Source organism: Ranitomeya variabilis, chromosome 2 (assembly GCF_051348905.1).
Source record: "Ranitomeya variabilis isolate aRanVar5 chromosome 2, aRanVar5.hap1, whole genome shotgun sequence".
Taxonomy (NCBI): domain Eukaryota; kingdom Metazoa; phylum Chordata; class Amphibia; order Anura; family Dendrobatidae; genus Ranitomeya; species Ranitomeya variabilis.
This window is the reverse complement of record NC_135233.1, coordinates 345,266,621-345,292,228: the sequence shown is the minus strand read 5'-3', so window position 1 is coordinate 345,292,228 and position 25,608 is coordinate 345,266,621. Positions and strand designations below refer to the sequence as shown.

General features: G+C 43.2%; 1 protein-coding gene across 1 annotated transcript; it reads right to left on the bottom strand.

The window, feature by feature from the left end:
* Positions 1-393: 393 nt before the first annotated feature.
* LOC143805794 (NTPase KAP family P-loop domain-containing protein 1-like) lies at positions 394-24,802 on the bottom strand. Its single transcript, XM_077285463.1, has 5 exons — positions 24,696-24,802; positions 9,294-9,349; positions 6,909-7,040; positions 3,477-5,248; positions 394-1,947 (listed from the first exon to the last, which is right to left on the bottom strand). Exons 2-5 carry the CDS (start codon positions 9,304-9,306, stop codon positions 1,633-1,635), a joined length of 2,232 nt encoding a protein of 743 aa, XP_077141578.1. The 5' UTR covers positions 9,307-9,349; positions 24,696-24,802; the 3' UTR covers positions 394-1,632.
* Between the last annotated feature and the right edge of the window lie 806 nt (positions 24,803-25,608).

Below are 25,608 nucleotides of genomic sequence, written 5' to 3'. Positions count from 1 at the left end.
TGGATCCTGTGTTATCTACTGTATATATAGAGGTGTTATCAGTCATTTTACAGGAGGAGGAGGAGGTGAGCTGTGACATCACCTATTGTGAATGATGGATCCTGTGTTATCTACTGTATATAGAGGTGTTATCAGTCATTGTAATACTGTCTGTGATGATAACGAGACTGCTGAAAAGTCACTTATACAGACAAGGAAGTGACAGTCTGATATTATAACAAATATAAGTCCAGCTCAGCGTAGTAGACATCCTTTGTTGTTCGGAGCACAGGAAACGCTGTGTCAGAGCGTAGGGCAATCACATAAACTGGAGAAAATCCAGCTCAATGGACTTGTGAACATGACTAAGGCTGCGCTGTCACCTGAAACGCGTCGATGTCGCATATCCTGTGAATTGCATCTGTTTTATCCTCTACTGAGCACTTTGGTGAATTAAGAAAGTTTTGTTCACAAATTTAAGCTGGATTTTCTCCTGTTTATGTGAGTCTGATATTATGCTTTGTGGCCAGTATGAAGTGCGCCAAATTTTTGTTATATAGACACAGATATGGAAACTTGGAAAAAAAAAAGTACCGTATATAAAAATCAGATTTTAACAGCAGGACTTTTTCTCATGACATATCTAATGAAGATTTCCAATATTTTTGGATAAAATGAGAATTATTTTTGCTAAAGTGAGAAATTCCACTGCCACAAGGCCCCGTACAGACAGCATTGTGTGAACCCTCATCATGGGAAGACATAGCTGAACTCTTAGAAGAGGAAGTCAATAAATGGATAAAGGCAGATGAGAAAGAAAAGACGACCATGAAAAATAAAGCCGATCCATGGAAGAAGGAGAAAAAATCTGAAGGTAAAACTGCTGAGACGAAGCTTGGTAGATAAAGGGCAAGATGAATGAAGAAAAGAGAAACATCTTGACAGGTGGAATAAGAAAGAAATGCACAATAATCTAAAGGAACGCTCTAAAGGTAAAGTTTGGAGAACCCACACAAGCCATTATGGATACTTTTACTGATTTCCGAGAAGAGAGACTTTCTGAGATGATCAAGAATCTAGACCTAATGGACTAAGCCTTATTTGTTGAGTTGACAACAGCTGCAGGCTTTTGTTAAGGAGGTACCATCATTAGTAGACAGCCGTTGGCATTGTTTTCTAGACTATATTGTACGATCTCTGTTTTTTTTTTACAATGGTCTTCCTGTAATCCTCCATGTTACGATGATGTAGATAATGATCGTCTTACGTCAAACAGTTTATTATCCCACGTTGTCTTGAGGTTGATGATTCTGCTGAAATCTGAAATTCTGCACCAAGGACAACGATCTTACAGAACGTAGCCTCAGTTATCATTATCCAAGGACCTGACGGAAAAATACTGTGTAACCAATATAGTTGCACTTATTATTCAGGATAATGTCTTCCGCAACTAAACTTAAAAATGTCAATATCTCTGAATCAATAAGAACATATTATTAATTAACCATGGCTGCCAGAAAAACCTCTGCTTTTATAATAGATGGGCATTTTTAAATTTTGGGTGGAAATACTCCTTAGGGTTAATTCTCTCTTTCTCAGACTGCTGATTTCTATTAGGCATTCAAAGAAAATGTGAAATGTTTGGAAGAGCACTTAAGAGAAAATATCATCATCTGATACATACAGAGATATCTTGCTCTTTTTTAATATGTTCTCTTTGGATCCAGCCCCAAGTTTTGTAGCTTCTTGTTTGCCAATCACTGGGGCAGTTGCAGGGACTGCAGGAGGTGGAGGAAGCACCCCGAGGAAGTACACGCTGAAAAGTGTCCAGTCTCCAAGACCCATAGATAACACATCTTTTATCTCATTATTATCACTGTATACAAGTGCTCTGCCATTTAGGTTGTGGTCCTTAATCTTCTGCTGATAAAGTTGAAGGTTGTCCTCTCGAAATCCTAGTTTGTTCATCTAAAGAGAAGAAAAGATAAGTGTTACACTTGACTCAACATGCTCCTCAGGGGCGGGGCATAACTTTAATATATTACTTTGAATTCTAGTAAAAGAGAAAGAAAGAGTGGGCACTCACCATCTGCTAACATTCAGTTTTTATTATTACCACATGTCAATTGCAGGAACAGCAGGGAGAAATGTGATGTTACAAGACGACGGCCGTTTCGCGCTGCCGCCCTTCCACGGGTCTTGACCATAACATACAGTACAAGCCCACTATAAAGTTTCTTTCTTGTACCTTTTTTTTTATCTCCTTCTGCTCCCCTGTGCATCTAGCTTTGTAGAGCTGAATGACTGGTTATCTGCCAAATCTACATTTCTCATCAACACCCTGCTGTTCCTCAGTGCTGCAGGCCCCTTCCTCTGCTCTCATCTGTGCTTCCTGATAGAGATAAATCTTAACATCGGCAGTTCTTATTTGCATCAGGTGGCCATTAATAGTTTTCAATGTAGTGACTGTGATCCACTATTTGACTGATATTCATTACTATTTACAAACTCCACATATCATTGATGGGTCATGGGGATCTTCAGAGCATAGTAATGTTCTCCTCTGTATAGCAGAGCTGGGGATAGAATAGCTGAGCTGTGCTACAATATGGCTGTCAAGGCAAGGAGGATGCTGTAAGAGGATCTGGAGAATGTTTTATTAGACGGTCATTGGTGCATCTGCTTTTCTTGATTAGGCTCATAAGGTGCAGTTTGATCTTCAGCCTGGCATAGCTGAACTGTGCTACAACCTGGCTGTAAGATATGTTGTTTTTAGAAAGGGTCAGTAGGTACATCTGAGCATGTTCAACCTACAGCATTACGACTACTTGAGGATGGCTAATGAGAGGGCTGAAGGGTCATCATTTCATAGTTGCAAATCAGTGCGGATTTTCAAAAAAGGTTATATTGGCACACAGGATTAATTCTATTTGTACAGAAACCTGAGACCACATTATCATTTTTGCAATAATCCTTTAAAGGGGTTTTCTGGGACTTTACTAATGATGAACATTTACTAGTATGAGTCATCAATGTCAGATCAGTGGGATTCCAATTCCCGCCACCCTCACAATGAAATGATTGAATGGGCAAAAGCTTGCAATACCACTCTTGGCCACTATGCAATTTACGGAACAGTACATCTCTGGGTGCGCAGCGGCTTTTTCAATCAATTTGTGGGTGGGGGCGCTAGGAGCTGGATCCCCACCGATCTGACGTTTATGTCCTAGCCTATGGATATGATAGCAATAGTAAAGTCCGGGAAAACTCTTTTAACGATAGTTTGCAGGGGGCAGACAAACAAGTCAGCACCTCTCACTAGAACATAGAATGCCTGACCACGTCACTAAACTTTTTTTTGAGCTTTGAATAGGAGGAGGAGTTCCTATGAAATATATTCAAGATTTCACTTGAATAACAGTCATTTTTTTTTTCTAATCCCATACAACCCCTTTAATATCAAATGATAGGTACCAGACCCAAAACTCCACACTTACCTCTTTGCACACCTCTTCCACACTCATGTTCAGCAATGACAGCATAGTCACCCGGTTGGTTTTCTTTAGTTCCCACATATTGTTGCTGCCTCGTAGAAGCTCCATTTGTCTTTTAATGGAAACATCTAAATTCACAGTGAACGGCACAAAAAAATTGGCATCATTCACGGTAAAGCTCTCATACAAGAGGTTGTGGAAGATCTCAGGATCTCCATCCAACTCCAGTAGTCGATTTAGACTAGCCTTCATAGCATCCAACTCTTCCAAAGACTTCTCAAAAACATCCCAAAGGAAAGTTTTGGAGTATGAAGCATATTCACCGTTGTGTTCTTGTTCATCCAGGCATCTCCTTTGTTGCTCGTCCTCAATGCACTGCAATATCCAGCTGAGACGACACGGCCATTGGGTAGCCAGGAGCACCCATTCGGTCACTTTTCGTGGTTGTATTTGGCTTTTTGGAACCTCCCTGATCATCAGTCTGATGGTTATGGTGATAGTATTTACAATCCTTCTGATATGCACAACGTTGTCAGTGATATAGTCCCTCATGCTCTCGTCAAAAAGATAATCGAAGGCTTCATCTATTAGATTTTTGGTCGTTGGCCCTTTTTCTTGGAAACAGGTGTTGTGCTCGTCATTTAAGGTTCTCACGGTCAATGGGTCACCACTGGTGTCATGGTCAGTGTTGGGGACAGTTTGTTGGTATAACAGGAAGTCTTTCTCATTTGAAGCCTCATTTTCCAACGTGTTACCTTCTTCAGTATCTCTGACCAGCTCGCCTTTGCCGTCAACAATATTTTTCAGAATGGATAATTTAGTGTCACAGTCCATTCTCGGGATACAAAATGGTAATGTGATTATTCGGTTTAAGATCTGATAGCCGTTGTTGGCCATCCCTTTCAAGACCTGAGAGCTTTCGACGCAATCTATGATGATGTGAGGATCCACGGCCAAAATGGAAATAAATGGGGCATTTGGATCAGACAGAAGGATATTCATGGCGTTTAGGACCCCGATCACTTTGTCTGGCATACATCTGTCCAAGTTGGTGATCTCAAGTACAACTTTGATTTTTTGTCTTTGGAAGATTTCCATGAGTTGAAGGTAACGGGTGATGATCTTAACCTCTCTTTTCACGTCGCTCATAAAACCCAACTGGGAGCTCATATCGGTTCGATTCATTTTTTGTTCCACTTTTCCTTTCTGAGTCACAACGGCATTTCTGATCACCACAATTGCTACTCTGATCGCTCCTGCCGCCGAAAGGCCAACCACGGTTGCCCCAACACCTTCCGCAGCAGCCAACATATCTCCGGCGGGATCGCCAAATGGAAAGCCAAATACCAGGATCAGGGCCCCCACTGCGATTCCAATGAAGATCACCAGCAAAGTGGCAACCCAAAGCGGGATACAGAGGAACTTCTTACTAACCCATTCCTGCTTGAATGGACCTTCTAGAATTTTGGTTTTTCTGCCTACCGCTCGGTAGATACTAATAGGTGCCAGGCCAAAGCAGTTTTCAATACCATCACAGAGCGTGGTAATCAGCCCTGCCCAGAGCTGGTCGCTGCCAGCAAATTCCCATGCGCTAAAGCGGATAAAGCAGTAACGTGTATTCTCTCGATGCTTGTGTTTTTCTGTGATCACCGGATGGTAAAATATCATCAGAAAGATGAGTTTGATGAGATCTTTTCCTTTGCAATTTCTTGTTCGCTGTCCAGTCCTCTCCACTTCTTCTTTCTCTTTCTTCCATGCTTCGAGACAGAGGTATGCTGCAATCACAGTGGAGAATTCATGTCTACATTTATAGGACATTTTTATTAACCCGTAACCTCTTTTAGTTGTAAAATCTAGTGTAAAATATGATCTCACTAGTTCTACATTATTTCCCAGGTCAATACGATCTCGGTTGAAATCAAACGTGTATAGTTTTTTTTGTGATAAAAAAAAAAAAAATATTCGTTTGTGTCACCATTTTCTCAGACCCATAACTTTTTACATTTATATTTTTAATTTTTGGGGGGTGAATATGACATTTTAATCATTTTTAATAAAAAAAAAAAAAAATTACTGAAAAAAATAAATTCTGTCATTTTTTTTTCTCATAATTGCGTTTACTATTTGGGTTAATTACTTTATTTTGAAAAATTAACATTTTTAAATATGTTTTTTTAACTTTTAATTTCTTTATTACACTCTTTATCAATAAAGAATAAATTATGCTTTACCTTGTAGTATTTCAGAGGGGCTGATATCCAGAGATGAATCTGAAGACCATTTGGGCAATGAGGGGGCTTTTTAGAGACTTTTCTTACTTTCTTTATTTAATATTATTATTTATTTGTTAATAAAATTAGTTTATTTTAGAAATGTGACAATTGTAGAAAGGTCTGACCTTCATCAAGCATTTGGATTACAAGGGTTCACTGGCGCCTCTGTTCTCAGGGCCGGCCCGAGAGATTACGGCACCCTAGGCGAAACTATTTTGTTGCGCCCCTACTACTTTTAACATACCTCCCAACTTTTAAAGATGGGAAAGAGGGACAAAGTTTGCGGCGCGGCAAATTTTAGGCCACGCCTCTGACCACACCCATTCATAACTAGCCACACCGATATCCACATCCCAACCACACCCATTTAGCACTGCTGATCACACTGTTTCATAAAGAATAATTATAAACAAAAAAATATGGCCACACAGTGCTCCATACTGTATAATGGCCACACATGATGCTCCATACTGTATAATGGCCACACATGATACTTCGTACCGTATAATGGCCACACATAGCTACTCCTACACACGCGGCTGCGCTCCGTACACACGCGCTCCTCTCCATACACCTCATACACACACGACTCCGCTCCGTACACCTCATACACACACGGCTCTGCTCCGTACACCTCATACACACACGGCTCCGCTCCATACACCTCACACACATTCAGCTCTGCTCCATACACCTTTTGCCTTTTGAAAAGATTTTTTATAATTTTTTCTATTTTTTCTCTGGCGCCCCCTTAGGGTCGGCGCCCTAGGCGGCCGCCTTGTTCGCCTATACGTTCGGGCCGGCCCTGTCTGTTCTTACATCAGGTGTGGAGAGCTGCTGCAGTATAAGGGCGGGACAGTTGCCCAGGAAACCAGATGGTTGCCGTGGAAATTGCCCTGCCCACATATAGCAGCAGCTCTCCACACCTGATGGGATGGAGACACCAGACATTCCCTATCATACAAATTATAATGATATATTATAGAAGGTGTGAATTCGACATCTACCGGAGGTCTGCAGCATTATGGTGGTCCAGAATCTGTCTTATTGTCAGAATATGGCGCCATGGTTGTATGTTGAAATGACTTCTTCCATTATTGTGTCCTGAGATGACAACTTTATGGCAAATTGATAAGAACCGGACTTATAGACATTTACTCACATTCGACCTTGTTGAGAAGGAAATCTTTGCGTCTTCCCCACGGAGCATAAAACCCGACCGTCACAGGGGATACGACATAATACAAAGCTTTCGCCAGGGAGTAGCAGTAGACGTCATCTTTTGTCTCAAAACCTTAGGAATGAAAGCAAGAAAGACTCTATCACTTGGTGCCACTTAAAAGAGCCCACCCAGACAATACAAGCCCATGATACAGCCGTGTGCATGAGGCCTTAGTGTTTGCTGCCAGGAGTACAGGTCTCAGGATACCGACGTTGTTTCTACAGTAAAGATCCATGAAACAATCCTTCTCTGATGACGGCCGTTCTAGTGATCTGTACATGCCTGAATGCGTGCTATATGGACACGATATCCAAACTTAAAGAAAATCTGTCACCAGGTTTTTGCTACCCTTTCGGAGAGTAGTGCCAGAGACCCTGATTCCAGCGATGTGTCACTTACTGGGCTGCTTGCTGCAGTTTTGATAAGATCACAGTTTTCTCTGCTGCAGATCTAGCAGTTCTCTGAATGCTGAGCTCTGTATAACCCCGCCCACACCACTGATTGGCTGCTTTCTGTATACACTGTGCACAGGCAGAAAGCTGCCAATCAGTGGTGGAGGGTGTGGGTGGACTATCTGGCAGCAGGTTTACTGGTCCTCTAGTAATAATCTTCTGCTAATAGAACCATCATTCTATCAAAAGTACAGGAAGCATCTCAGTAAGTGACACATCGCTGGGATCAGGGTCTCTGCCCCTATATTATAGTTCTCTCAGGTTAGGTGGCAAAAATCTGGTGACAGATTCCCTTTAACGGCTACCTACAATGGCTCATTGAGGAGGTTCCATGAAGGTGGATGCATCATCCACAAGGAGAGGTGGACCAACACTCTCCTGACAGCAGGGGGCGCCACATTTGTGAAAATGTAGCTGGCCCTGTAGAATGTCTGCCGCTTTTGTGGCTAGAAAAGGTAAAGGAACAATGACATCATAGTCATATGAAGCGAATGGGTCCCCCAAAACAGCAAAATCATGGAGACTGGAGTCACTGCAGAGGAAGTAAGAGACTGGAGAACTCTCCTGATACACTCCCTCCGATCTCCTCTACGTTGTGCCATTTCTCTGTCTTTTTCTTCTAGAATAAATATGAATAAATTGACAACTGGGTGTTACCAGTTTGGGTTGTTTCCCTATATACACTAAGGCCAGGGTCACACAACCATAGATTTTCTCATCTGAGAAAATCAGGTCAATTATGCTAATAACAGTCTCATCAGAGTGTCAGCATCGTGTGATCCGAGAGTCTGAGCACAATGTGAGAAGATGGAGAGAAAATATTCTCCATTTTCTCCATTCTGTCAGTGTGCGGAAATATGACTGCACTCAGATGTCATCCAAGTGCAGTCCTAAATTTTTCACAGACTCAATGACTCGCATGGCCAAGTGCAATCCAAATTTTGGATCAAACTCAGACATACTACGATTTTATCCTTGTAACAGCTCGGTCTGAGGATAAAATCGGACATGGGCATAGCTCCATAGACCAACATTTGCCTCCATTTTGTCGGATCACGCTTAGACCGAATAATACGGTTGCGCGAGCCCGAACACTGCCAAATCAGTGCTGGCAGTACATGGACACATCCTCGTTAAAATAAAAACATAGAAAGTGATCAAAACATCATATTGAATGGGAGCGTGGTATCAATACATACATCATCTTGCCACACCACAAATAAACCATCATACTGGTTAATCAACAGGAACATTAAAAATTTACTAAATTTGGAAAAATAACAACACTAATTTTTTTTTATTGACCTGTAGAATTATAATGACTGCTGTAAAAAACGAAAAACAATGGCGGAATTGTTTTTTTTTTTTTTCACCATTTCACATCACTTGGAATTCTTTTTCTGTTTTTTTTTTTTAGTACGTGACATAGTGATTTGAATGATGTTATTCATAAGTAAAAATTGTCCTTTAAAAAAATAAACCCTCGTACTGCTACATCTGCTGAAAAAATAAAAAAGTGATGTATTTTGGAAGAAGAAGAAGGGAAGGAAATTCTGAAAGTGTCAAAAGAGAAAAAAGTTCCCATTAGGAAGGGGTTAAAGAATGTTAGAAAATTCAAAGGCATAATCCATGGATTCATATGGAAGACTGGGTGTGCTCTTTCTACTTACTATATATGTAATGATTAAAGAAGTGACGATAAGCGGAGGGGTAATATACGGCCGATAAGATAACACAGATTTAATGGCTGCAGAATATTAACACTGTGGTGTAGGAATTGGTGAGGTTGGCGGGGGCGAGTATTGAGCAATGGGGGATATTGGAAAAATGATAGGAAGAAAATGAGTATAAAAAGGATGAAACGTCTCCTTACCAGGACACACCATGTCATCACTTTATAATGGGCGACTTCTCCGGAGATCCTTACACCTGCGGAAAATAGAGGAAATGCTTCTGAACGTGAACTCTCGGGCACATTAGGACCAAAGTCCTCGGCAGACGGACATGTAATCCCCTGTGTGCCCCTCCCTTGTATCATTCTTACTTATTTATTATCTTAGATACATATATGTGTAATATATAGATATAATGTTAGGTCGGTTTTAGTAAATATTTGTGTACGCCATATAAAATAAATAAAAGATTTTTGGACCATTTTTTGGATCTTTTATTAGACTTCTGTTTCTTTATTAGTTCTCCAGGAAACGTATGAAGAAATAGACCGCTAGGAATTAGCATTTCCATTAGGTGGTCTACAATGTGTAATCACAATCAGATGTCAGTTTTTCTAGCGGTGTTTTTCATGTTTAGCACTCCTACCTGTTATAGCGAATGGGGGTCGTTCACTTGTCTGTGATTTTATTGTGGATGGGGTGGATGGGACGGCGCAAAATTGCAAAAACATGTGCGATATTGATCCAAGTATCGAATCAAAATCAGCAATGCAAATATACGGGTCCAAGAAAAAATTGTGCGGCGCTGAAAAGTATAGAGAAACTTTTCTTTGTTTTTTCCAAAAAAACCTGATGAATATCGGACCAAAGTCTGATGGTAAATACTGACATTGTCCAAACTCTGGGGAAACTCTGATATAAAATCACTGATGAAACTTGGACTGATTTTCTCGTACAAGAAAAACCACTGGTGTTAATGATCCCTGTGTATAGATAAGGGAATATCCAGTTGTCAACTTAGTTACACATTTCCAGTAAGTTTAGCAAAGGAACAAAGTAGTTCTTACTAACACAAACATGACAGGATACTGAACATACACATTAACGTCACATTGGATGTAATCTATTAGTCACAATCAATAGATGTTCACATTTTTCCGCCATGTCACTCAGCCCATCCAAAACACCTATCCTTTACAGTCAATGGCTGCTCCCTCTCCCCAGTCCCGTTGCCTCGGGGTAACCCTGGACTCTGATCTCTCCTTCAAACCACACATCCAAGCCTTTTCCTCTTCCTGCCAACGCCAACTCAAAAATACACACTCCTTAATCAAGAATCGTCAAAAACTCTAGTCCATGCCCTCATAATCTCCACTGCAGTCCTCCTGTACCTGTCGGTGACTTGTATCATTTAAGATTATTCTACTTGGCTATGTGAGGATCCCTTTAAATAGAATAGGCCGTGTACAATACCAGTGACCATGCACAGACCTGACAGTCTAATGGGATGTGAGAGCGGCCCCTTCATAGTTTGTGCTTTGCACTACTTTTACCTTTTCTTATATCTAGCTACTCAGCTCTACTTTCCATATTGCACAGATTGTGGATCATCCAATACAACACACTGGAATTATCATTGGACATTTTAGTAACAAGCAAAAGGCAAAATATTATCCGAAAAGTATAAAGAAATAATAAATGACTGCAGCTCACAATAACAACATGTGATGTACAGGCAATACGGATCCAACTATAGAACATTGTAATTTTTTTTTTTTCAAATACAACAAGCCGGAATCATAAATACATTATGTAATCCGAATGTGCTACATGGATACAGAAAGATAGATAGATTTTCACATAATCAGAATATCATCAAAAAGTTAATTTATTTCAGTTCTTCAATCCAAAAAGTGAAACTCATATATTATATAGAGTCATTATGGAGTGCCCCCAGACGCAGGGCCGTGGGGTACTCGGTACCGGGCCTCTCTGTCTCGGTCTTGGGGTTGTCACGGTGGCTAGACCCGGTCCGTGACCCTGCTAAGGGGCGTCCAATGAAAGATGAGATGATGGTGCGTGGTGTAGGTCGCGATGAATAACGAGGACACAGGGTTGCAGTCTCTTTACCTCTTTACTGAAGGCTTCAGGATCCGCAATCCAGAGTACTGCTAACAGGGCTGGCTGAGACCGGCCGGTCCGAAGGCACCTCCAGAGTTCCCTTTGCAGGTGGAAATCTGTGCCTTCCTTCTAGCGCCTGTGTGTTGTAGTACCTCCCTGCTGAGCACCACGGGACAGTCCTCACAACTGTCGTGTATGTTTCTGATGTTCTTTCTCACAACTCATATCTGTTCTGATGTTCTTCTCCGTCCCCCAGATGATATGTGTTGTGAATTTGCTTTTTGCTCCCTCTAGTGGTTACTAGTTTTTTGACTCTGGTTTTTCTGTCATTCCTTTTATCCGCACCTGGGTCGTTAGTTAGGGGTGTTGCTATATAAGCTCCCTAGACCTTCAGTTCAATGCCTGGCAACGTAGTTATCAGAGCTAGTCTGCTGTGCTCTTGTCTACTGATCCTGGTTCCAGTTATATCAGCTAAGTCTGCCTTTTGCTTTTTGCTATTTGTTTTGGTTTTGTATTTTTGTCCAGCTTGTTCCAAATCTATATCCTGACCTTTGCTGGAAGCTCTAGGGGGCTGGTGTTCTCCCCCCGGACCGTTAGACGGTTCGGGGGTTCTTGAATTTCCAGTGTGGATTTTGATAGGGTTTTTGTTGACCATATAAGTTACCTTTCTTTATTCTGCTATCAGTAAGCGGGCCTCTCTGTGCTAAACCTGGTTCATTTCTGTGTTTGTCATTTCCTCTTACCTCACCGTTATTATTTGTGGGGGGCTTCTATCCAGCTTTGGGGTCCCCTTCTCTGGAGGCAAGAAAGGTCTTTTGTTTTCCTCTACTAGGGGTAGCTAGATTCTCCGGCTGGAGCGTGTCATCTAGAATCAACGTAGGAATGATCCCCGGCTACTTCTAGTGTTGGCGTTAGGAGTAGATATATGGTCAACCCAGTTACCACTGCCCTATGAGCTGGATTTTTGTATTCTGCAGACTTCCACGTACCTCTGAGACCCTCGCCATTGGGGTCATAACAGTTTGCCAGGCCAGTATTAAATGTTTAATGCGTTGCAGAAGAGGGATTATAAGAAAGAAGATTTCTTCTTCTCCTTTACCTCAGAGTGGCTATGCTTGCTGCAGACATGAATGTCCAGACCTTGATTACAAGTGTGGACCAGCTGGCTACTCGTGTGCAGGGCATACAAGACTATGTTATCAGAAATCCTAGGTCAGAACCTAAAATACCGATTCCTGAGCTGTTTTCCGGAGACAGGTTTAAGTTTAGGAATTTTGTGAATAATTGTAAATTATTTTTGTCCCTGAAACCTTGTTCGTCTGGAGACTCTGCTCAGCAAGTAAAAATAGTTATTTCGTTCTTACGGGGCGACCCTCAGGATTGGGCTTTTTCGCTGGCGCCAGGAGATCCGGCATTGGCTGATATTGATGCGTTTTTTCTGGCGCTCGGTTTACTTTATGAGGAACCCAATCTTGAGATTCAGGCAGAAAAGGCCTTGCTGGCTATGTCTCAGGGGCAGGACGAGGCTGAAGTGTATTGCCAAAAATTTCGGAAATGGTCCGTGCTGACACATTGGAACGAGTGTGCACTGGCCGCTAATTTTAGAAATGGCCTATCTGAAGCCATTAAGAATGTTATGGTGGGTTTTCCCATTCCCACAGGTCTCAATGATACTATGGCACTGGCTATTCAAATTGACCGGCGGTTGCGGGAGCGCAAAACCGCAAATTCCCTCATGGTGTTGTCTGAACAGACACCTAATTCGGTGCAATGTGATAGAAAAACCGCAAATTCCCTCATGGTGTTGTCTGAACAGACACCTGATTTAATGCAATGTGATAGAATCCTGACTAGAAATGAGCGGAAAATTCATAGACGCCGGAATGGCTTGTGCTACTACTGTGGTGATTCTACACATGTTATCTCAGCATGCTCTAAACGTATAGCTAAGGTTGTTAGTCCTGTCACCGTTGGTAATTTGCAACCTAAATTTATTCTGTCTGTAACTTTGATTTGCTCACTGTCGTCTTATCCTGTCATGGCGTTTGTAGATTCAGGTGCTGCCCTGAGTCTTATGGATCTGTCATTTGCTAAGCGCTGTGGTTTTACTCTTGAACCATTAGAAAATCCTATTCCTCTTAGGGGTATTGATGCTACGCCATTGGCAGCAAATAAACCGCAGTATTGGACACAGGTTATCATGTGCATGACTCCTGAACACCGCGAGGTGATACGTTTCCTGGTTTTACATAAAATGCATGATTTGGTTGTTTTAGGGCTGCCATGGTTACAGACCCATAATCCAGTCCTGGACTGGAAGGCTATGTCAGTCTCAAGTTGGGGCTGTCGTGGTATTCATGGGGATTCCCTGCCTGTGTCTATTGCTTCTTCTACGCCTTCGGAAGTTCCGGAGTATTTGTCTGATTATCAGGATGTCTTCAGTGAGTCTGAGTCCAGTGCACTGCCTCCTCATAGGGACTGTGACTGTGCTATAGATTTGATCCCAGGCAGTAAGTTTCCTAAGGGAAGACTGTTTAATCTGTCGGTACCTGAACATACCGCTATGCGTTCATATATCAAGGAGTCTCTGGAGAAAGGACATATTCGTCCGTCTTCTTCCCCCCTTGGTGCGGGATTCTTTTTTGTGGCAAAAAAGGACGGATCTTTGAGACCTTGTATTGATTATCGGCTTTTAAATAAGATCACTGTCAAATTTCAGTATCCTTTACCGCTGTTGTCTGACTTGTTTGCCCGGATTAAAGGTGCCAAGTGGTTCACCAAGATAGACCTTCGTGGTGCGTACAACCTTGTGCGCATTAAGCAAGGTGATGAATGGAAAACCGCATTCAATACGCCCGAAGGTCATTTTGAGTACTTGGTGATGCCTTTTGGGCTCTCCAATGCGCCTTCAGTTTTTCAGTCCTTTATGCATGACATTTTCCGGAAGTATCTGGATAAATTTTTGATTGTTTATCTGGATGATATTTTGGTTTTTTCTGATGATTGGGATTCGCATGTGGAGCAGGTCAGGTTGGTCTTTAAAATTTTGCGTGAAAATTCTTTGTTTGTCAAGGGCTCAAAGTGTCTCTTTGGTGTACAGAAGGTTCCCTTTTTGGGGTTCATTTTTTCCCCTTCTGCTGTGGAGATGGACCCAGTCAAGGTCCGAGCTATTCTTGATTGGACTCAGCCCTCGTCGGTTAAGAGTCTTCAGAAGTTCTTGGGTTTCGCTAACTTCTACCGTCATTTTATCGCTAATTGTTCTAGCATTGTGAAACCGTTGACGGATATGACCAAGAAGGGCTCCGATGTAGCTAACTGGGCTCCTGCTGCCGTGGAGGCTTTCCAGGAGTTGAAGCGCCGGTTTACTTCGGCGCCTGTTTTGTGCCAGCCCGATGTCTCACTTCCCTTTCAGGTTGAGGTGGATGCTTCAGAGATTGGAGCAGGGGCCGTTTTGTCACAGAGAGGCCCTGGTTGCTCTGTTATGAAACCTTGTGCCTTTTTCTCCAGGAAGTTTTCGCCTGCCGAGCGAAATTATGATGTGGGCAATCGGGAGTTGTTGGCCATGAAATGGGCATTTGAGGAGTGGCGTCATTGGCTCGAGGGTGCTAAGCATCGTGTGGTGGTCTTGACTGATCACAAAAATCTGATGTATCTCGAGTCTGCTAAACGCCTGAATCCTAGACAGGCCCGCTGGTCATTGTTTTTCTCCCGCTTTGATTTTGTTGTCTCGTATTTACCTGGTTCAAAGAATGTGAAGGCCGATGCTCTTTCTAGGAGCTTTGTGCCTGATGCTCCTGGAGTCGCTGATCCTGTTGGTATTCTTAAAGATGGAGTTATCTTGTCAGCTATTTCTCCGGATCTGCGATGTGTGTTGCAGAGATTTCAGGCTGATAGGCCTGAGTCTTGTCCACCTGACAGACTGTTTGTCCCGGATAAATGGACCAGCAGAGTCATTTCCGAGGTTCATTCCTCGGTGTTGGCAGGTCACCCGGGAATTTTTGGCACCAGAGATCTGGTGGCCAGGTCCTTTTGGTGGCCTTCCTTGTCAAGGGATGTGCGGTCATTTGTGCAGTCCTGTGGGACTTGTGCTCGAGCTAAGCCTTGCTGTTCTCGTGCCAGCGGTTTGCTCTTGCCCTTGCCTGTCCCGAAGAGACCTTGGACACATATCTCCATGGATTTCATTTCTGATCTTCCGCTATCTCAGGGCATGTCCGTTATCTGGGTGATATGTGATCGCTTCTCCAAGATGGTCCATTTGGTTCCTTTGCCTAAGCTGCCTTCCTCTTCCGATCTGGTTCCTGTGTTTTTCCAGAACGTGGTTCGTTTGCACGGCATCCCTGAGAATATTGTGTCAGACAGAGGATCCCAGTTCGTTTCTAGGTTCTGGCGATCCTTTTGTAGTAGGATGGGCATTGATTTGTCGTTTTCGTCTGCTTTCCATCCTCAGACTAATGGACAGACGGAGCGAACCAATCAGACTTTGGAGGCTTATTTGAGGTGTTTTGTCTCTGCTGATCAGGACGATTGGGTGACATTCTTGCCGTTGGCTGAGTTTGCCCTTAATAATCGGGCTAGTTCCGCCACCTTGGTTTCGCCTTTTTTCTGCAACTCTGGTTTCCATCCTCGCTTTTCTTCGGGTCATGTGGAGCCTTCTGACTGTCCTGGGGTGGATTCTGTGGTAGATAGGTTGCAGCGGATCTGGAATCATGTGGTGGACAACTTGAAGTTGTCACAGGAGAGGGCTCAGCGCTTTGCCAACCGCCGCCGCGGTGTGGGTCCCCGACTACGCGTTGGGGATTTGGTATGGCTTTCTTCCCGCTTTGTTCCTATGAAGGTCTCCTCTCCCAAATTTAAACCTCGTTTTATTGGGCCTTACAAGATATTGGAAATCCTTAATCCTGTATCTTTTCGTCTGGATCTTCCTGTGTCGTTTGCTATTCACAATGTATTTCATAGGTCCTTGTTGCGGCGGTACATTGTGCCTGTAGTTCCTTCTGCTGAGCCTCCTGCTCCGGTGTTGGTTGAGGGCGAGTTGGAGTACGTGGTGGAGAAGATCTTGGATTCTCGCCTCTCCAGGCGGAGGCTTCAGTACCTGGTCAAGTGGAAGGGCTATGGTCAGGAGGATAATTCCTGGGTGGTCGCCTCTGATGTTCATGCGGCCGATTTAGTTCGTGCCTTTCATGCCGCTCATCCTGATCGCCCTGGTGGTCGTGGTGAGGGTTCGGTGACCCCTCACTAAGGGGGGGGTACTGTTGTGAATTTGCTTTTTGCTCCCTCTAGTGGTTACTAGTTTTTTGACTCTGGTTTTTCTGTCATTCCTTTTATCCGCACCTGGGTCGTTAGTTAGGGGTGTTGCTATATAAGCTCCCTAGACCTTCAGTTCAATGCCTGGCAACGTAGTTATCAGAGCTAGTCTGCTGTGCTCTTGTCTACTGATCCTGGTTCCAGTTATATCAGCTAAGTCTGCCTTTTGCTTTTTGCTATTTGTTTTGGTTTTGTATTTTTGTCCAGCTTGTTCCAAATCTATATCCTGACCTTTGCTGGAAGCTCTAGGGGGCTGGTGTTCTCCCCCCGGACCGTTAGACGGTTCGGGGGTTCTTGAATTTCCAGTGTGGATTTTGATAGGGTTTTTGTTGACCATATAAGTTACCTTTCTTTATTCTGCTATCAGTAAGCGGGCCTCTCTGTGCTAAACCTGGTTCATTTCTGTGTTTGTCATTTCCTCTTACCTCACCGTTATTATTTGTGGGGGGCTTCTATCCAGCTTTGGGGTCCCCTTCTCTGGAGGCAAGAAAGGTCTTTTGTTTTCCTCTACTAGGGGTAGCTAGATTCTCCGGCTGGAGCGTGTCATCTAGAATCAACGTAGGAATGATCCCCGGCTACTTCTAGTGTTGGCGTTAGGAGTAGATATATGGTCAACCCAGTTACCACTGCCCTATGAGCTGGATTTTTGTATTCTGCAGACTTCCACGTACCTCTGAGACCCTCGCCATTGGGGTCATAACAGATATGGCTAGGACGCACCCTTATGACGGGTAGGCCTGGAGTTCTTCCGGGACCCTAGTGTCGCCCCTCTCCCACAGTTGCCCCCTATGTCTGCTTAGGTGATTTAGGTGAGACAGCCAACCTATAATTAACTGTCCTGTCGTTGGTTTGAAGTAATGCTTGGAGCCTAATACTTCCTCGGCGTTCCGGCCACCGGTTACGCGCCTCAGTAGGATGGTGCCTCGATCTTACAGCACGACTCCTACTGGTGTTATCTCCTTTTTGCTTTGATCTCGTTTCTCACTTCTCCACAATAAACCTCGCTTCTTGTCCTTTCTTGAGATACCGCCGCAATGTAGTGCAGGCGCGGTTCCTTAACGCTCTGTCTTGTTCGCTAGGCCTCTGTCAGGATCCCACCCCTGACAGGGACCCCCCTGAATCTTTCCCCACAACACCCTCTGCCACAGGATGTTGCCTGGTTTTAACCCAGTCAGCTTCTGACTAACTTCCTATCCAACCCCCAGTTTTACCAGATTGTGAGGAGTGGCCTAATACATAGCGCCCTTAGCTCCCCCTGGAGGCCAGACTGTGAAGTGTATTGGTGTCTGTGATACCTGGTCAGGTGAACTCCTTAAGTGCCATCGGACATACCATCACTCCCCTTAGTGGCAGAGCAACAGTACTGCAACGACCAGGACTCTGGGGCGCTGCAATTACACACAGAGTGATCTATTTCACGCGTTTAATTCTGTTAATGTTGATGATTATGGCTTACAGCCAATGAAAACCCAAAGGTCATTATCTCAGTAAATTAGAATAATTAACAAAAACACCTGCAAAAGCTTCCTAAGTATTTAAAAAGGTCCCTTAGTCTGTTTCAGTAGCTCCACAATCATGGGGAAGACTGCTGAATTGACAGATGTCCAGAAGGCAGTCATTGACACACTCCACAAGGAGGGTAAGCCACAAAAGGTCATTGCTAAAGAAGCTGGCTGTTCACAGAGTGCTGTATCCAGGCATATTAATGGAAAGTTGAGTGGAAGGAAAAAGTGTGGTAGAGAAAGGTGCACAAGCAACCGGGATAACCACAGCCTTGAAAGGATTGTTAAGAGAAGGCCATTTCAAAATTTGGGGGAGATTCACAAGGAGTGTACTGCTGCTGGAGTCATTGCTTCAAGAGCCACCACACACAGACGTATCCAGGACATGGGCTACAAGTGTCACATTCCTTGTGTCAAGCCACTCATGACCAATAGACAACACCAGAAGCGTCTTACCTGGGCCAAGGAGAAAAAGAACTGGACTGTTGCTCAGTGGTCCAAGGTGTTGTTTTCAGATGAAAGTAAATTTTTCCTTTCATTTGGAAATCAAGGTCCCAGAGTCTGGAGGAAGAGTGGAGAGGCCACAATCCAAGCTGCTGGAGGTCTAGTGTGAAGTCTCCACAATCAGTGATGGTTTGGGGAGCCATGTCACCTGCTGGTGTAGGTCCACTGTGTTTTATCAAGACCAAAGTCAGCGCAGCCGTCTACCAGGAAATTTTAGAGCACTTCATGCTTCCCTCTGCAGACAAGCTTTTTGGAGATGTAAATTTCATTCTCCAGCAGGACTTGGCACCTGTCCACACTGCCAAAAGTACCAATACCTGGTTTACAATCAACAGTATCACTGTGCTTGATTGGCCAGCAAACTCGCCTGACCTTAGCCCCATAGAGAATCTATGGAATATTGTCAAGAGGAAGATGAGAGACACCTGACCCAACAATGCAGACGAGCTGAAGGCTGCTATCAAAGCAACCTGGGCTTCCATAACCCCTCAGCAGTGCCACAGGCTGATCACCTCCATGCCACACCGCATTGATGCAGCAATTGATACAAAAGGAGCCCCGACCAAGTATTGAGAGCATTTACTGAACATACATTTCAGTAGGCCACCATTTCGGATTTTAAAATAATTTTTGAAGCTGGTGTTATAAAGTATTCTAATTTACTGAGATAATGACTTCTGGGTTTTCATTGGCTGTAAAGCCATAATCATCAACATTAACAGAAAGAAACACTTGAAATAGATCACTCTGTAATGACTCTATATAATATATGAGCTTCACTTTTTGTATTGAAGAACTGAAATAAATTAACTTTTTGATGATATTCTAATTTTGTGAGAAGCACTTGTAGATAATAGATATATATACAGCTCTGGCAAAAATTAAGAGACCACTGCAAAATGTTCCGTTTGCCTGATTTTTTTCTTTATAGGTGTATTTTTGAGTAAAATATAAATTGTTATTTTATTCTATAAACTTCTGACCACACGTCTCCAAATTTCCAAGCAATACATTTTGTATTTTTTTCTGACAAAGAAAAATGGTCAAAATTAAAAAGAAACAAAAAACCCCCCAGTGCTTTCAGACCTAAAATAATGCAAAGAAAACAAGTTCATAATCATTTAGAAACAACAATAATAATGTTTTAACTCAGGAAGAGTTCAGAAATCAATATTTTGTGGAATAACCATGATATTTAATCACAGCTTTCATGCGTCTTGGCATGCTTTCCACCAGTCTTTCGCACTGCTTCTGGTGCAAAAATGTAAGCAGTTCTTTGTTTGATGGCTTGTGACTATCCATCATCCTTTTGATTACATTCCAGAGGTTTTCAATGGGGTTCAGGTCTGGAGATTGGGCTGCCCATGACAGGGTTTTGATGTAGTGGTCTCTTAATTTGTTGTAGATAGGTAGATTGATTCCATCATCCAGTAAACAGGGTTCAGTATAGCCTTGAGTATAACCTTCAGACACGTTTTGGTAGAATTAATAATGCAAATCATTTACAAAAGAAAATATTTTTTAAAGGGAACTGTATAAAAAAAGTCAATATTTTCCCCTCTGGCTGTATAACCATAGACATAGTTTCAGGATGTTTGTACAGCTATAAGGTACACATACTGAGCCTTCAGCGCTGACACTATTTCCAGTACTGACCTGAAGTTACAGTTTTCTGTATTACTCCCATTACCTAGTCCTTGGCATCAGCACGGGCTGCCGCACAACATCCAACCGTTTCTGCTCTCTCTGGATCCCCCACAAGTGTCTTAGCGCTCGGGATACACTGGAAGTGTTTGATGTTGGAGCTGTTGTCTTCCAGGTTTCGATAAAGTATGTAAATTAGGACTCAGGAAGAAAGGAAACTCATGCCAGTGCCAGTGTTTGGAGGTAGCTACTCAGTAAGGCCTCATTCAGACATCCATTTTTCACGTACGTGCTGTAGCCATGATTTTCACAGATAGAACATGTATCCATATAGTCTATAGAGCTATTTGCTTGGCCTTGGTTTTTTTTGTGGACCGTGTGTCTGAGCAAAAATCACAAAGATGTCTGTTTTTTTTATCAGCGTCATAGATCAAAATCAGCCACACAAGTTTTTGAGTCTTTGAAAGTCACAGACAGCTCACATTGCCATCTAGGTGTTATCAGTGTGCGGTCCATTGTTAAGTATGAGTTGGGGGGTTTATACTAAACTAGATGGAGGCCCGATGCTATCGCATTGGGAGGGCGGTAATGTCACGATGGGGCAGGCTTTACAGCGTTGAGAATCTTTCCCCCCATGTGCTCACAGCTCCTAGGCAGGGTGGAAGCAAAAGACAATACTGACATTACAGCAGGAGATCGCAGAGGATGCATTTTGTGAGGTAAAATATTTTTTAAAAACAGTCAGTGAAATATTTTACCTCACAAAATGAATCATCTGTGATCCCCTGCTGTAATGTCAGTATTGTCTTTTGCTTATTCCCCTGCCCAGGAGATGTGGTATGCTCCGTACACGGTCAGACACAGTCAATTTTTAAAATGAACTTTCGTTCATGGGAAAACCCCTTTAATGTGACCGGCTTCCTCTGCCTGTAGACACGTCGCGCATCTGCCACCGGGATCTGCCGGATGATTCACTGCACCTGCGCGTAATTCGCGCAGGCGCAGTAAATCAGACCGCTGCCATCTTTGTGCAGACAGATAGCGGTGGTCACATTAAAACTGCACATGAGCTCCTCTTGTACAAAGATGGCGGCAGTCAGTGAATCATTCGGCTGATCCTGGCGGCGGCGTGTTCGCGACGGTGTTCCGCTGGTGGTACCGCGCAAGAGGCTGCGTGAGTGTGTTAGTTTGAGAGTGTGAGAATGTGAGTGTGAATGTGAGTATGAGTGCGAGTGTGTGTGAATGTGAGTGTATGGGCTTGTTTCCACATGCGAGAAACACATCCGTGTCTCGCATGTAGAAACCAAGCTCTGGTGTCTGCACTCCGGAGCAGAGCGTGCGGCTGCATAGGAACACATGGAGCCGCACAGCTCCGCTCCAAAGTGCCGGCGCCAGAGCTTGGTTTCTACATGCGAGACACGGACGTGATTCTCGCATGTGGAAACAAGCCCTATGTGTGTGTGTGTGGTGCGATAGTGTTCCGCTGGTGGTACGGCGCAATAGGTTGGTACCAGCAGCAGTTTCCATATTGAGACACCCATCACTTGGGTGTCCCAATATGGCGGTCGGTGAACTTCCTCAGCTTGGAATTCTGGGATACGGTGACATCTGGACTGAACAGGAAATTAAAACATTACAAGGCAATTATATAAATAGATGCCTTTTACATGACATTACTATCAGTGCCGGACTGGGGTGCCAAGGACCCATTTGTAACCTTGACTGTGGGGTCCCACGGTTCAGCTACATGCAAATATCCCATGACCCTCAGTCACAAATTTGCCTATCTTTCTATATAATAATAAACAAGGCAGTTTCTTAAATGGAGGGTGAGATGCTGCTCTTTTCTGTACATCGTGTATTAAATGTATTGTGCCTCCTACAAAATTCCTAGTTGTTTGAGTGTAGATAGAAGGTCAGACTTCCTTCTGTCAAAGTATCAAAACTGCATAAAAGTGAAAAAATAAGTGGGACAACCCCTTTAGTGCTCTGTGCATACTGCACCTGAGTTTTCCACTGGTGGCGAACATTAGGGAGATTTCATCTGTTTGTTCTCATACAGTTTGCATTGCTCCATGTAAAGAGAAACCAGGAAACTTACTATATCTTCAATCAGCATTCAGAAAATCTGCCCTCGTAAATCAACACCCACTCCTACGTCCCTACAGGTGCATGGGGGCCATTGGGACAACACATATCTAATTCATACAGACAACTTAGGCTACTTTCACACTAGCGTCGGGCTCGGCCCGTCGCAGTGCGTCGGGCCGAGGTTACCGACGCTCGCGTTCTCTGCGCCGCACAACGGGGGCAGCGGATGCATTTTTCCAGCGCATCCGCTGCCCCATTGTGAGGTGCGGGGAAGTGAGGGGAGGTGGGGGCGGAGTTCCGGCCGCGCATGCGCGGTCGGAAAAAGCGGACCGTTGGCGGCAAAAAACGTTACATGTAGCGTTTTTTTGTGCGACGGTCCGCCACAACACGGCGCAACTGTCGCACGACGGTTGCGACGTGTGTCAATCCGTCGCAATACGTCGCATAATGTTAGTCTATGGTGAAAAAACGCATCCTGCAAGCACTTTTGCAGGATGCGTTTTTTCAGCAAAACGACGCATTGTGATGGATTGCAGTTAACGCTAGTGTGAAAGTAGCCTTAAAGGGATTGTCCGATTAAAACAAGATATCACCGGAGTTAGCGCAAATTGATTTAAGGAACCGGGTTGGTAATCTGTGGCTATAGGACGGGAGACAAGAAAACCGCCTCTTATCTGTTGGCATCCCCAGCTCTTGTTTTGGTCAGTGGGCAGTGGCCTTGCGCGGTTCCATCGTTGCAGTGTGACAAACGTGACGTTACTCCTGGTCGACAAATCAGAAGAAAATCTGGGTATGCCGTCAGGTAAGTGGAGGTTCTCAGAGCTGACACCGGACATCCACAGATTACTGTCCGCACCGCTGGACCGCAAGATAGGTGATAACTTACTGATCGGAGGGTATTGGTGTAAGAGTGCTGGGACCTCCACCGATCATAAGACCAGGGACGTTTTATCCCTAACGGAGCAGTGTTATTACAATTTGGAATGGCGGGTTAGATGCCTGACCTCGCTCCATTGATTCTCAATGGGACTGACGGAAAAAGCCAATTACCGCACTTAGGGAATGAATGGAGCGGCGGTTGAGCATGTGCGCTGCTGCTCCATTTTGTCTGTTTTCATCAATTTTTGTATACAATTCTAGAGTGTCGTTTAGGGAAAAAAACCTTTGCATTGGGCCATACCAGTGATATTCCTCATGGAAATGAATGAATTGAAAATTAGATATTCCTATAGTGACTCTTGTGTCCAATTGTCCGGTCATTGTCACCAAATTAAAATTACTTAAGTAAAACTTTGTTTATATCCATGGAACTATTTCCATTTTTCTCCTTCACAAAGGAAAACCTTAGCCCTGATTATAATTTGCTGGGTTTTTTTAAGTGACTTTTCTTTCCTGTCTTATATTCGTTGCTGCTTTTTTTTGTGTGTGTACGAAACTTTTCAACACGTAGAATTCGGGTTCAGGAATTTTACACAAAATTAAAACATTCTTTTTTGGGGTCTTTTATCTTTTTTTGTGCCTTTTTAGACAAGAAGTTGCATTTTAGTCTTGAACTACGCAAATGTAAAATTAGACAGATTTTCTTCTCTGCCCGATTGCTCAAAATTTTGGAAAAGGATGAATCAGGCTAAAATATTTGGATAAGGAAAACCATATGCATAATGCAGAACAAAAAAAAATACAGATGAAACCAAAAAAACGCTAAATGAAGAAAGGCTCAAATAAATAATAAAGCGTAAATGAAAAAAGTCACCATTTTTACTCCAAAAAAAAAAGCTGCAAAGACAACAATGAATCCGGGTCCAAGGCTAGGCTTTTGGGGAGGATCAGCAATTTTTATCCAAAATCCTCCTACAATTATTCTTTGAATACTCATCCCAATCAAATCAAAGGAAAATCCACGTTGTTGTCCTTATGATGAGTTATTGAGCTTTTTTTTTTCCGATGAGGTTGTGAAAGAAGAGCGGCTTCTTTGAGGGTGAAATCTCAAGGAATTTGCTCCAAACTTGAAACTGACCAAAGCACTGGCACGCTCAACTTGGCCGAATGTGCATGTATTCTGCATGAAAGAGGGTAGTAAGCTGCTGCCAGATATTTCTATATGCCGTCCTGCATTCACACATATACAGAAAATGTCCTCCAGTAATGCAACTGAAAAGTCATAAATTCATCCGTAGCTGATCACCACCGATGGCTCGTGTAAATGACGCTTGGTAGAGTATAAGGAACGGGTGATACTGTACATGTAGGCACCCACCAGCAGCGGCGTGGCTGATACCTGGCACTCAGTGCATGATCCCTGCGTAATTCACCTTTTTAGGGATAATTTTTAATATCAGAGTCCTACCCCTCCGCCAGTGCCCTAGGAGCTCCCCACACGACAGACTACCTGTATACATATAGGACAATCTCTCAGGAAGAGAGCGCCGCACTTACCAGACTCACTGCCTTCATATATGCGTCTCCCGGTGTTTCTGAGTATGAAAAGCTGATTCCACGCCTGTTTGGAATGGTATTATGGAATAATAGATATGGCTTACACTGAAGTAAGTCAACATGGGCCTGGCCTGGACTTTACACTTACAAATTACATGATAAAGGGGCAACTGACTAATACTACAATATACATTGCTGTGTGGAAACATAAAGCTGCTTTTTATTCCACCGGCAACAAAATGCAATCAATATAATGAAGAAATGACAACCGGATCAAAGAATTTATCACATTTTTAACATTTAAAAACCTGCAGCATGCTTTACATTTTTTTTTTTTTAAAGTGGATCTGTTATCAGATTTCACAATACAAACAGCATACGTTATTAAATAGATCTATTAGACCTGATGAGACTGGCGTACTTGCTTTTAAAATCCATGTCGAGATGGCTGTGTAATCCTGATATTAAGTTGAGCATTTTTATAGGGTTAACTTTTTTTTTTAAAAGTTAAAATTATAATGGCAGTGATACAATCGTTAACATTAATTAAAAATCTCAAAGGTGTCCCATTCCCCAAAAGGAAACAAGGATCAAAGATCAAATCAAAAGGAAAAGGGGGAAAAAAAAGAGTGAGGAGCACTCAGCACAGTGAAAGATCAGGATGAAGTAAATTACGCTGCAGATTTCAGCAAATGTATTCAGTGCTGGATTCACAGCCACGCAGCTCAGTACCGTGTTTTCTCTGCTGCTACTGCTTCTGCCTAGGGAGACCTGCGAAATCCATCTCTGTGGGTACTGTGCATGGGAAATATCATAGCAGATCGTCTCCAGTTCAGAGAATTGAAAATGGGAGAGGTTGCAGAGGGGTAAACTTGTGAAAATGCAGGATTCAAGTCATAGATGGCCATGAACA

Coding starts and splice junctions, on each gene's coding strand:
- LOC143805794 (XM_077285463.1), bottom strand. Junction 5,249..6,908: donor CCTTCTCAACAAGGTCGAAT/GTGAGTAAATGT, acceptor CTGTGATTGCAG/CATACCTCTGTCTCGAAGCA. Junction 1,948..3,476: donor TGGAAGAGGTGTGCAAAGAG/GTAAGTGTGGAG, acceptor TCTTCTCTTTAG/ATGAACAAACTAGGATTTCG.